Here is a 14,013-nt window from a genome sequence, read left to right as displayed (position 1 = left end):
TGGAAGGAAATGGAAAATAAAAGCCTATAATATGTTTAATCTGCAAATTGTGTCCTAATCTTGCTGGTAAGAACATCCCAGAAATTAACCTTTAATTCTTGGGGAATCCAGGACAGGTCTGAAATGTTGACAATCCCAGGATTGAAGTACAATCAATTTGTACCTCACTGACTCCTTCCTAAACATGTGCGTGAAGGAGACTGAAATTCTTGGATTCCAACCCTCTTTTGCATTAATCTGATATGATTGTATGCTACAAGAATGGGTAAGGTAATGAGGTATTTGTGAACACACAGAAATTAATTTTTAAATCATTAGATTGAGAAATCATTGTTTAAATAATGAGAACTATGAACAAATTTAGAATTAGAATTAGATTTAATGTCACATGTACTCAAGTACAAGGATACAGGAATAAAGTGAAAAATGTACAGTGTCAATGGCACCATTTTAGGTACAAAGATACCTCGGTGCAAAATTTTAGGTATAAATTAGAAAAATGATCAAATAATGTTAAAAGATCAGCACCATAATCCTTATAAAGCTCAGTGCAAAGATATGGAGGTACAAAATCTTAAGTATAAATTAGAAAAATAAGGTAGAAGTTCAGCAGTACAGACTTTCTAAAGCAGGGAGACCTCCCCAGGCTTACCCGCAAACCTGGAAATCCCTCAAATTCACACCGCCTTAACTCTCCATCACCAATTGGAGGTAAGTAGAGGGAACAAAAAGAAGAAAAAGAAAAGAAACAAAAAGAGGAAAAAGAAGAAAAGAAACAGATGGAGTGGATAAGCTCCAGTTTAGGACCCTATTCTGCCATCAAAAAGAATTTAATCCCAATCTGTCTCAGACCTGTTGCTGTGAATCAGATAATTATTTAATACCGCATGCCATCAAAAATAAATAGCTATAAGTTTAATCATATCAACATCCTGCATCCCTAATGAAAACATCCATTCTTTATAATGTACACCTCCAGAGCACAATTAATCCAGTTGTTTTCCAATGTTGTACACCAATACTTTCACCGTTACTAAGTGTGAATTTTGTTTAATGATGTGTTTTTTTTCCTTTCCATCTCCTATCCATCTTGTAATGTATTGATGCAATCCTTCCCAATCCACCATTCCCTTCCTTGGTTAACCCCTCCATTCTCTTTGCCCTCCTTTCCCACGTGCCTTGTGTACACAGGACAAGCAATTTTTCGACAACGTGTCTCTGCTGATCCAAGGTTCACTGGAAGGAGAGTTAACCCTCATGGACAACCTCTCAGGTTCTGTCTGCCACAATTACGCCATCTCCCAGCAAAACAAATGCTGTGCTGAGAAACAGGTTAATAATTCTAGCTTCTCTACCAAAGTCCCTTGTTCAGATCGGGAACCTAAGAATGGCTCAAAAGACTAAGGCTAAATGAGGCAAAGGTAATCCATTGACGAGAATACAACAGGTGCTTTGCAAAAGTGTCATTCTGGCCAATGCATTATGAAGGGCATTTTTCCTGACTGCAATTAGTCGTATTCTGCATGAGTGGACATTTAGAGAGTGTACTTACATTAATAGGCATCATATGGGAAATATTTCTATCTATCTCCCCACTTCCTAAAGACCAATTTTTCAATGTGAGTTGGGAGCCCAATGAATTCCAAGAGCCACTTTGCTCTCACAGTCCTATTTTGAACATCAAGTGACCTAATTGACGATGAGGTGAGTTCATCATCTAGAGTCTACAGTATGAATGCCCCCGGGTGTTAAGTGGTATCAGTGAGTGGCAGCAGCCATATTGGAGCCTGCTGTGACCTTTCTGCAGACAGTGCCAATAGCATCCATGGCAACGAAAGGGTCGTGCAGGCTTGAAAACAGAGCTGAACTGCAACTGGCACAAGAAAGTCCAGAAAGGTCAGTGTTGAATAAATGGTGGGATTGTTTCTGGTCACCCAATAGCGAATTCAAAGATGAATTCACACCATTGTGCACTAAATTGTTTGGCTTCACCGAATTAGAGATTTCAAAATTTCAAGCTTATTAAAGAACTGAAGGAATAGCTTTTTTCTCAGCTCTGAGTATTTCCCATTCCATGACTCTTGTGTTAAACTGTCCCAGTGGCATTAGGAACCCAAGACAAGCTCTAACTTTGCAAATTTCAAATCCTGTCTCCATCAGGTCAGGCTCCTCAACTCTTTTGGAAGTGTATCACCTACTGAAGGAAATGAAAGAATGTGCCCTCAAGGACAAGCTGCCTTATACTTTAACATTTAAAAATTCTTAAAGAAAAAGGTGGATAACTTTAGACAGTGGTTTTACAACCTCACCACATTCCAAAGCCCTTTAAAGCCAATGACCTTGAAACACACTCATGGCTGTATTTGGGGAAATTTCTCATAGTAAAGCTGCCCAAGCAGCAGTGTAACCAATAACCACAAAATCAGTTTCCTCGTCGTATTGGTTGGGGGATAAATATTGACCAAAGAGATTGCTACTTGTTCCTCTTCAAACTAGGTGTGGGATCTCTTACATAAACCAGAGAGAGCAGACAGGGCCTCCTAAAATGTCAACTGATGACAGCATCCAGGCACTGGGGTGCTCAGTTCTGTATGGGCTTTACGACATGGCATTTGTGTTCAAGCCTGTGGGACTCAAATCCAGAGTTTTCTGACTCCGAGGCAAGCCTGCTATCATGCCTATGGCAAGATGCATGGACGTCTCAGAGAGAGAAAGGCCAGGATTTGAAGTTGGAAGACAGGCCATTTATTACTTTTTGCTGTGTTCTGCCCAATCGTGCGAGACGATTGTTATAAGAACTTCAGTGCACCTGGCAACAATATTCACATCTTGAGCAGCATGAGTTTGACAGATGTTGGAGCTGGGGCAAAGCTATGCCTATTCAGCTGGATGGGCAAGTATTCAGGTTTTGGAGAGATTCCACTTCTCTGCTATGTGAGCAGTATTCCATTTTTGGACAGCTTTGGACTGCACAGAGAATTATAAATCCTGAACAAGGGACTCAACTGGGATGTGGACGATGCCTTGAAATTCTGTTGCACATTCATCAGTCTTACAGCTAATTGCAACATTACTTGGTCATGTTCTTGCACTGTAGGAGATTATAGGACCCGACCCTGCCAACAAGGCGCATCATCCATTGGCTGCATTTAATGTGCCTGCAAGTCCTTTGTTATGCATTATTCAGCCACTGAGAATCCCAGCTGGCAGTGTGAAATTGGTCCAGAATCTCTTCACTTGCTCAGTATTGGAGGTGGAAGAATAGAGGGATATTTTACCCCGTGGAAACGTCTCTATGTGGGAGTCCCTTAATTACACACAGTAGTCCTATGTGTTAATTTTGCCTGGTTCCTCATCATAATCAAGTATCAAAACTCCTAAATGTTCCTTTTCTTCTATATCTGGAAGTGGGATCACACATAGCTGAATGACTTCAGCAAATCACTTGTGACAGTTTTCACCTGTGAACTACCACCATTACATCCCCCATATTTCCAATTCATAGAATCAGAGATGTACAGCATGGAAACAGACCCTTCGGTCCAGCCTGTCCATGCTGACCAGATATCCCAACCCAATCTAGTCCCACCTGCCAGCACCCGGCCCATATCCCTCCAAGCCCTTCCTATTCATATACTCATCCAAATGCCTCTTAATGTTGCAGTTGTACCAGCCTCCACCACTTCCTCTGGCAGCTCACTCCATACACGTACCAATTAATGTGTAGAGCATGTTAAGGACAATGCAGGTGAAGGCGATGGAGTGACAGGGAGAGAGCTAAATTGGTTAGGGAGATAGGGCATTCTGCCTTGCCCACCTAGCCCCCACCTCCACCCGCGCTTACATACTCACAGCCTAATTGTCTATTCTGTGGCTCTGAGAGTTTGTAGACCACGTCTATGTTGGTTGTGGGTTTTGCATCCCCTTTTTAGTTATTTGAGAGACCTTTTGTTGTGTTTTTGGTTGCACTTTAGCCTCACGCTACTGCACTTTGGGTACCCAGTGTAGGCAGATCAGAGAATCTGCTTTTGGGCCTGACCAAGCTGGTTACAAACAGGTCCAGGCAGCATGCTGTGGAGCGGATCATATCTGTCCACTGTCTGCCCCTCTTCCACAGCTACAGTTGTGTCCGTGTATCCTTGAAGAAGGAGCATGTGGTGTCCACCAGTGCACTCAATGGCTTTAGAGAGAGAGAGAGATCGGCACTGCAGGGGTAGAATGCTTCATCTCTCCATCCACCTCCATTTTGCTTTAGCTCGCTGCCTCTGTCCCTTGAACAACTAGAAACATAGGTGATGCAATCGTTGACAATTGCCACAGGTGATTTGTCAACAGAAAAAGCCATTTAGTTGTATGTAATAGAAATTTTGGATACATAAAAATAGGAATATTTTTGAGTTTGGATACTCCATTACCATGAGAGACCTGGCAAAATTATTACAGAATATCCAACTGTAGAGCCTACAAGGGACAAGTGGTGTTGCCACCGGCCTAACTCAATTTGGTGTAAAAGTGGTTCACTTTACTTAAAATAGAGTCAGCCTAAGATGCATACTTCCAATCGTACACTTGTAGACCACCTAATCCTGTCTAGTAGGGAACAAAAAAAGTAAAACTTTGTTATATAGTGCCTTTCACAATCTTGGGATGTCCCACTTCACATGACAGCAAATAAAGTAATGCTGAATGGAGTTGTCATGTAGGAAAAAGACAGGAGTTGAAATTGCCATTATAGGATAAAAGGACAGAACAATTCAATCTTTGGGTATGGTACCAATACATACAGGTTAAGGAGCTTCTAGGATCAATCAGGACTGAATGGATCTGGGTAGGTAGCATTAGAGTGGCTTCAGTTTGTAATCACACCCTTATGCAATAGGATTCAGATTCCTGCACTCATTGCTGTTCATTGATTCCTGCTGGGACATGTGTGTTGTGTGGGTGAACTGGACAGTCCCTATGTTAAAAAAGAAGCCTACAGACATTCTCAGTGTAGACTCACACAAGGGAAAGTCGGCTTCCTCGGCAATGGTTGGCACCCTTCGAAGAGAAGACAAAAGGAGAAATTTTAAAAAGGCTCTCTTTAGTATTTCAGTCTCATTAACCTTCAGCTATAACAGTGAGTGTGTTTTAATACTTTTTGTCACCCCCTTACTTTTATTAAGATATAATAGTCAATTTGTTGTTTTGGATGTTAGAGTATTGGGGGAGTGTAATCAAAAGGAACTTACCAAAACAATTGATTCTACAAAAACGAAACTTTTATATTCCATGTTTTCAAATCCTAGGCCTAAAGCTTGCCCAGTCCAAGCCTTTCAGGTCTTGTCTTAAAGTTAACTGAGGTTCCTGATCTGGAGATGGAATTATTTGCCTTGCATTGTTTGTTGTTGTAATACCATTTCCTTTTTCCTTCTGCTGGGCTCAGTGGTCATGTTGAGATTTGTCAGAGACTGGTGCCATCTTAATGTGATTAATTTAATACTTTCAGTCCTCACAGGCCCCAGAACATACTGCATCCAAATCACTTTGAATATTAGATATTACACACAGCACAAAACCGGACATGAATAATTATAATTTCTCAGACTGACCTAACCAGGTAAAAGACTCACCCTGAAGGTCATGACAGCCATTGGAAAAATCGTTTTCCCTCCCAGTTTTGCATGGCATCAACCATTTGTGATTGAAGGTAGACAGATAACTTGCTACCAGGTCTCCACGATTAACCTATTCTCTCGTCATTGACAGTAACCTATCTCCTTTAACTACTGAATAAATTCACATGCCATTGATTGTTTTGGTAAGGCACAAGAAAATGTAAATTATTTCAGTGAAAACACTTAAAGGAATGCCTTCAAGCAAAACAGTGTATTTGAAATTCTCATTTTTGTAATTTCTTCTTCACGGCTACCTCATGAGGAAGAAAGGTCCATTCTTCACAGGCTAATGTTGCCTTGATGAGAACTCTGCCAGAAACAATAATGGGACATGCAATGAGCAATTTTTGTTCAGTACTAGCATGTCCAGGCCTGGTGAAACTTGATACAATATATCTTTCACATTGGTAACATAGCTTTTTTGGGCATTGGGGTAGGAAGGAGGAAAGGATGGGGAAGGATGTGATATTGGCTATTTTCAATACCATGGGGCAATGTAAAATGGGTGACATTGTTTGGGTAGCCTGTTTCACATTTCTCCTGATGGAAACTGAACTGTTTCTCTCTGTAACCCATTAAAGCCAACTTTCATTCCCCACTACTTTATTTGCATTGAGCTAGAATACCTGAGATCTCCCTAGTCTTGTGATTCACCCGCTCATTCTACCATTGTCTACCATTTGAGAAAACAGCAAAGTATAATAAGTCACATTACAACTGAAACAGTTCCTGGGTACAGCAGATAAATTACCACAGAATCATGCAATACCAGCCATGCCTGCAACGGCTCTATGAAAGAATTATCTAATCAATCCAACTCCTCCCCTGTTTCCCAATAACTCTACAAACTTTTCATTTTTTAGCATCATGTATCAAATTCCTTTCTTTCAGTGACCCTCTTCATTTCAGGTAGTATAATCCAAATTATTTGCTTTGTAGATTGCATTTTATCAGGTGGTAACAATGGTAGCTAATAGTAAGAACTGTTATTGTCTATTGCTGAAAAAATAGAGGTGTTGTTGAAGTTTTTGTCTTGCATTCACGGAAGGGTGGGAAATAGTAGTTGCTTCCTGACCTGGTTCTGCACAGCCACGTCTTGATCAATCAGAATTCACTTGCCAACCAATCAGCAGTTTTCCACATGGTAGGTAAATTGATTTTCCTTTTGAATTTGATTTTCTTGTGTGTATCCTGATGAATGTAAGATGAAACACTTTGAGAGCATATCTCTTTTTCTAGTAATACTCAAGTTCTGTGCTATCAAGTGACTAACTGTGATTATGTTGCTAAAGGTTTACCTTTGATCCGGAGAACTTGCCATGACTTACTCATAAAGGTAGCAAGGTAGAGTACATATCGCTACAGCTGGTTAGGCGGTGGCAGGTTACATCTGGGACTATTTCATTCAGGTCAGGCAGCATCCAAGGAGCAGGAGAATCGACGTTTCAGGCATGAGCCCTTCTTCAGGAATGACTATTTCATTCAGTCTCATTCATCCCATCTGATTGAATTTCAATCCTTATGTACATGGCTATATACCTGGGAAAATGGCAATGCCTCTTGTCCATTGAAAATGGAAACTGCATTTGAAAACAGGGAGTGAGACTGGGAAGAGTGAACTTAATGTATGTCAGTATTGGTGTCAAATCAATGAATGGGATTAAAAAGCAACATTCAGATGAAGTTCCATCATGTCCAATTTTGTGTTCTCCCCATTTTAACAGTTTAGAAGCATTCTATTCATGAATTTAGTTCAGACTTATGCCACCTCCCATTCTCAGACCCCAGCAAGGAACTCACAGGCTATGGCTGTCGCAAATGTGTTTTATTTTGTTTTATTTGACCTTCATTATAAGAATTTGTTACTGTACTGTTCACCCTAACAGTACAGAATTCTGGGTTTGATGATTGTTTCTGTAGAACAGCACATTCCATACTATTCAATAGTATCAAAAGGCCCAGAGCAGTTTTCAAGGCTATCGTATATTTTTATGCTGAGCTACCAAGTCTCAGCCAAGGCACCCCTGGGGAGTCTCCAGCTGGCCTTTGCTGCACATATTTTGAGTTTTTGTGGGGAGGGAGGTTCACCCGGGCGTGAGCTCCTGATTTCTGGGACTGTTGAATAGTGCCTACACATGACTGACAGTGAGGATATACTGGACGATGCTGTCCTTGTCGAGAGTGTGGTGCTGGAAAAGCACAGCATGTCAGGCATCATCCGAGGAGCAGGACAATCAACGTTTCAGGTATAAGCCCTTGATCAGACAGCCCAGTGATGAGTGCTGCCTGGGGTCACATGTGAAAAATGGGCAATTAACATTAGTGGAACTGACCTCATCGTCAACTGGAGTGCGAGAGTGTAAGTTAATCAGTAAAATTATGCTATTTGTGATGCAAGAACTATGCCTTTTAACACAAAATGAAAACAATTTTGTAGACAGTGAAATTGCATTGACTGCATCACACCTGATTGTTGACAGTGAAATGAGCTTGTGTATGTGTGTGATGCATAAGTGGTATTTAATTCAATGATGTTAATGTTCATTTATTTACTGACTTGCTTTTCTCTCTGCATGCTGACTAATCTGATATGGTATAGCTTGAATATAGTGATATGTAATATGTAATGATATTGTATAGCTTACTAGCAGCATGTTTGGTAAGAATCACTGCCTTAAATCTAATTATTCTTTATCTTGTCAAGGTATGAGCAGGGTGTTTGAATAGACAAGCCCTCACAAAGGGGCCACAAGATGATCTGGTGAATCCTCATCATGAAACCAAAAATGCTGGAGATCACAATGGGTCATGGAGCATCCGTGAAGAGACAAAAAGCTAAAAAACATTTCAAGTCTAGGTGACTCTTCATCAGAGCTGAAGTGAAGTGAAGTGTGCAGGAGGCAGCATTTATGCTAAAGTGGAAGGGGAGAGGTTGGAGTGCTGGAGGAGAAATGATGTTGATATTTCAGATTAAATGATCAGAATATGGGAATGGCAGAAACAATGGTGTGTCTAACTGCCAGACTAGGAAGAACAGACAGCCCCACTTGGGTGGGGGGATGGGGAGAGAGGATATGGTGACAGAGAAACTATGTTCTTGTCATTCTCACATTCCGACCACTTGTAGAAATGTACAGCATGGAAACAGACCCTTCGGTCCAACCCGTCCATGCCAACCACATATCCCAACCCAATCTAGTCCCACTTGCCAGCAGCCGGCCCATATCCCTCCAAACCCTACCTATTCATATACCCATCCAAATGCCTCTTAAATGTTGCAATTGTACTAGCCTTCACCACTTCCTCTGGCAGCTCATTCCATACACGTACCACCCTCTGCATGAAAAAGTTGCCCCTTAGATCTCTTTTATATCTTTCCCCTCTCTCCCTAAACCTTTGCCCTCTAGTCTGGACTCCCTCACTCCAGGGAAGAGACTTTGTCTATTTATCCTATCCATGCTCCTCATAATTTTGTAAACCTCTATAAGGTCACCCCTCAGCCTCCCAGGGAGAACAGCCCCAGCCTATTCAGCCTCTCCCTGTAGCTCAGATCCTCCAATCCTGGCAACATCCTTGTAAATCTTTTCTGAACCCTTTCAAGTTTCACAACATCCTGCCGATAGGAAGGAGACCAGAATTGCACACAATATTCTAACAGTGGTCTAACCAATGTCCTGTACAGCAGCAACATGACCTCCCAACTCCTGTATTCAATATTCTGACCAATAAAGAAAGCATACCAAACACCTCCTTCACTAGCCTACCTACCTGTGACTCCACTTTCAAGGAGCTATGAACCTGCACTCCAAGGTCTCTTTGTTTAGCAACACTCCCTCGGACCTTACCATTAAGTGTATAAGTCCTGCTAAGATTTTCTTTCCCAAAATGCAGCACCTCACATTTACTCCATCTGCCACTTCTCACCTCACCTGTGACCATCGATGATACAAATGCCACTTAATCTGAGCTATCAACATCCTTGCTCCCCCAGTACTTCAACCTCCCCAGTATTGCAGTCACATCAGCTCTGATGAAGAGTCATCTAGACTCTAAACATTAGCTTGCTGTCTCTCAATGGATGCTGCCTGACCCACAGTGATCTCCAACATTTTTTGTTTTTGGAACAGATTCCAGCGCCTGCAGTGATTTGCTCCAACATTGTGTTTAATCCTCGTCAAGAGTGTGAAAGCAGGGAAGGTCAGGCAGCATCTGAGGAGCAGGAGATCCTGCTGGCATATAATTCCAAATTAAATTGGTCATTGCTCTTAAACATTTGAATTTAAGTGACCACAGAATAACTTGATATTTGCAGATTGGGGGTAAATTTATTGTTGACGGCTGATAGGAAGGACTGAAACTGAAAGGTTCACTCACAATCTCAGATTTTTGTTCCATGTTTACTCTTGCTAAAATGTGTTGGAGATCACAGCGTTATTCCAAAATTGCCGAGCAAGCTGTTTTGTCTTGCATTGAAAAGAGCTTCAAGTATCCCGATTGTTGCAGCAGTAGTAAGACTGTATAAGGAGGAAGGTAAATCTTCATCACCCTCAATTAGGCAGAGGAATCAGTTGTTCTAGAATTTGTCCAATTGTCACTTCCATGGCAGGAGTTTTTTCTGAAGCAGAGATATGGACGATAAATGACCCGTGCTACTCTCCACTTGTTTCCTCCAATCCAGACGATGCTGTGATTCTCTGTTTTTTACCTTCTGTGCAGAAGTGCAGGGGTTGAACCAAATACGGTTTGTCTTTTGGTAAAAGTTAGTGATTGTTGCAATTATAGAGCATGCCTGTATCCCATGAGGAATTTACAGGAGCTTTCAGCAGTGTGTACTTGTAATTGCAGAGTTCAAGAGGCACAAAGATCTCTCAACAGAGTCCACATTGAGCAGTGAATAAAAACAGCAACTAAATGCATTTATTATTTATTTAACACTGCAGTATTTGTTTCAGAAATGTATTTGGATGGACAGGCAATTTTTCCTCTTCACCATAACCATAACTATGATAGGCTCCTCTTTCCCACTCGATTTATATACATTTAAGGAAGATTAACAGAAATGTTAATACACCATTGCACTTGGCTAAACATGTGCTCAAGCTTGAAATACCCAGCAGTTATTGGTTTCTACCTTTCTTCCTCTACTGATGATGCACTTAGCATCATCCTCTGTGGATTGTAGAATCAATTGCGCAGCAGTTGCACAACCAGTTTGTACAGAAAGGTTGCAGTATGCACTTTCAAACACTCAAGTTAATACATTGAAGTTCACCCAAGATGAAGCCGGTCTGTTTTACATCTAGCAGTTCCTTGACTTGCTGGTTGGCTGAGCAGACTCTTATGGTGTCTATGGCAATCCCATAATGGTTTTTACTGTATTTTATCTGTTGAAAGTCAAAGTTAAAGTCAATTTAAGGGATGCCACTCATGTAGGTAGGCCAGCAGTTATCGGTGTAGCCCTGCAAATGGGGAAGATTAACGGCAGGAAGGGTTTCTGGTTGCAAAAGCACCCACCTATCCAAAAGAAAGATGGTTGATGATGAATAAGGCATTTGGTATGCTTTCCTTTATTGGTCAGAGCATCGAGTACAAGGAGTTGGGAGGTCATGTTGCAGCTGTACAGGACATTGGTTAGGCCACTTTTGGAATATTGTGTACAATCCTGGTTTTCCATTCCACAGGAAGGATGTTGTGAAACTTGAAAGGCATCAGAAAGATTTACGAGGATGTTGCCAGGTATGGAGACTTTGAGATATAGAGAGAGGCTGAATAGGCTGGGGCTGTTTTCATTGAAGTATCGGAGGCTGAGGGGTGACCTTACAGAGGTTTATAAAATCATGAGGAGCATGGATAGGATAAATAGATACGGTCATTTCCCTGGATTGGGGAGTCTGGATTGAGCATTGGTTTAGGGTGAGAGGGAAAGATTTAAAAGGGACCTAATGGCCAATTTTTTTCATGCAAAAGGTGGTGCATGTATGGAATGAGCTGCCACTGGAAGTGGTGGAGGCTAGTACAATTACAGCATTTAAATGGCATATGGATGGGTATATGAATAGGAAGTGTTTGGAGGGATATGGGCCAAGTACTGGCAAATGGGACTAGATTAATTTAGGGTGCCTGGTCAGTATGGATGAGTTGGACCCAAGGGTCTGTTTCCATGCTGTACACCTACATGACCCTATGACTGTAAATACGTGCCAACAAGGGTTCCAACTGTGTGAAGTAGCTCCAGTCAATGTGAGAGACGCCATCTATTTTCTCAGAGGGTGTTATTCCGATTAAATCTTACTCCAGAATTTATGTAGACAATTACACATCTTTTCAAATGATTTTCTTTGAAAGACCAAAAGTATAATTCTTGACCTCAGTTCACCTGAGTAATGAACTGGGATCCATGACATTTGGTCTTGCCACCTCCAGAGTTTTAACATCTAATTTCCCTCCTGCAACCACCCTGCCCGAGCAAAGAGCCTTTAATCGCCACTGTTTCCCATTTCTAGTATTTTTCCAATAAATGATGCAGTGGCTTGGTTGGACAGAATGTAAATGATACTGAGAAGGGCGATATGTTTTTGAAGCTTTTTCTTCTGGCCTTGCTCTCATCAGGGAAATGCAAGGATGGCAAATTTCAAATGAGAACAACAATTCACATTACAGGAAAAGAGGGTACTGCTTGGTTGGTCTGTGAAGTTACTTCCTGGTTTCCTTGCAGTAATGTCTGGGAGACTCCAGGACAATCCTGGCAGCATTGTTCCCTCGAAGGTGCTCTTGACGCAGCCATCACAAATGTATTGCATAGGGACAAATTGTTTGCAAACAATGCCCCCTTTAAGGTGTGTGCATGAACCTCTGAGTATAACTCTTAAAGGGACTGCACGGTACAACCAGCCAGCTGCGCACTGCCAACACAGCTCAGGGGAACCTCGATGAGTGACCCATTCCAAACTCTGTCCAATTTTAATTGGCCCAAGATCTGTCACAGGAAGAATAGTCACTTGGTGCATCATAAAGTGAGAGCTGCCAATACCAAGGAACCTGACTTCAGCAATAGCCCTTAAACCTTAGCAAAACATTTGTTACCCATTCTGTATTGAACTGAGTGGCCAACTAGGCTATTTCAGAGGGCCAGTGTGGTCAGGAGTCACATGTAGGCCAGATTCCCCTCAAGGACATGAATAAACCAGATTTTATTTTCCTTAGAAGTATTTAATTGATGATCATTATCACTGATAACTAGCCAAAATCAGATTTAAATTCAGCCAAATTAAATTCCACCTGCAACCCTTGAGCATTAATCTGAAGCCCCTGGATTACAAGTCAGTGATGTTACTGCTCTCCATCACCTTAACAGAAAAGTGAAAAGAGGGAACTATAAACTAACACTGCACATGAGCATTGTCTGCAGCTGAGATGAGTACAAAGGAATCAATTTATCTGTTCTCTTCTTTTTTTTTGCCAAATGGGGATTTAAAGTAAGCCTTTTCAAAACCCTGTGGGATATGATCTGTATCCTTTTTTTCATCCTGACTGTAAGTGCATTTTTCCCTTTATCACCAGGTCAGCTCGTTTCTCTCAGAATACCATTAGCAGGCTCTGAATTTTCTCAATTGGAGATCTCCACGACTGAAGCAAATGGGTAGGGATAGTTTTCAGAGGAATGTGAGTGAAGTTCAGAACAGGTGCAATCTAATTGAATGTGTAGGCAAGCCCATGGAGATGAATAGCCTACCCCCTTTTGTGTGGAATGTGTGCCGGCAGACTTGGTGAGTGTGTGTTCGTATTTTTAAATAGTTTCACACTTTAAGGCAGTGTTGTCTGCTCTTTTGGAGTCTCACTTCCTATTTTCAAAGCAGCCGACGGACTCCGAAGTGCACTTTTAAAACAACAAGGGGAAGGAAAATGGATCCCTTTCCAGAACTAAATTGAACCCATGAAATTATTTACAAGGCTTGTAGCTGACTAAACTTTGTTTGGCAGTCCCAATCGAAGCACTGGCCAGCAAGCCCCTTTAATAATATCCCATCAGTGAGATAACACGCTGGGAAAGAATTTGGGGAGAATAAACTGGGGTTGGAAAACAAAATGAGTGTCCAGATGCTGTAGTGGACCTGTACTTAAAAACCTGCTACCACTCTGAGAGAGTACTGGTAAGTGAGTGTGCAGACTGTGAGGTGTAAAGTCCATCTATGAACTGTTGTCCTAGTTTCTCACAACTGGTCGTCTCTCCCCTGTTTTAGATCCCTCTAGCTGAGATGGAGGCTGTTTCTCTGACGTCTGATATTCAGTCTGAGAAATCGTGGTCGTTAGCACTGACGGATGACTCTTTACCCGATGATGCTAACGTATTTTTACT

The 14,013-nt window shown here is 41.6% G+C and overlaps 1 protein-coding gene across 3 annotated transcripts in view; it reads left to right on the top strand.

Moving 5' to 3' along the window:
* cacna1g (calcium channel, voltage-dependent, T type, alpha 1G subunit) overlaps positions 1 to 14,013 on the top strand; it is a 308,065-nt gene that overhangs the window by 273,611 nt on the left and 20,441 nt on the right. For all 3 annotated transcript variants that reach the window (XM_060844315.1, XM_060844314.1, XM_060844316.1), the window contains one exon: positions 1,192 to 1,332. In XM_060844315.1, the coding sequence (XP_060700298.1) occupies positions 1,192 to 1,332 (141 nt within the window). The remainder of the gene's footprint in view (positions 1 to 1,191; positions 1,333 to 14,013) is intronic.

The sequence above is a fragment of the Hemiscyllium ocellatum genome, chromosome 25, assembly GCF_020745735.1.
Source record: "Hemiscyllium ocellatum isolate sHemOce1 chromosome 25, sHemOce1.pat.X.cur, whole genome shotgun sequence".
In the NCBI taxonomy this organism is placed as follows: domain Eukaryota; kingdom Metazoa; phylum Chordata; class Chondrichthyes; order Orectolobiformes; family Hemiscylliidae; genus Hemiscyllium; species Hemiscyllium ocellatum.
Note: the sequence above shows the minus strand (reverse complement) of the source record. Positions and strands in the feature narration are given on the sequence as shown.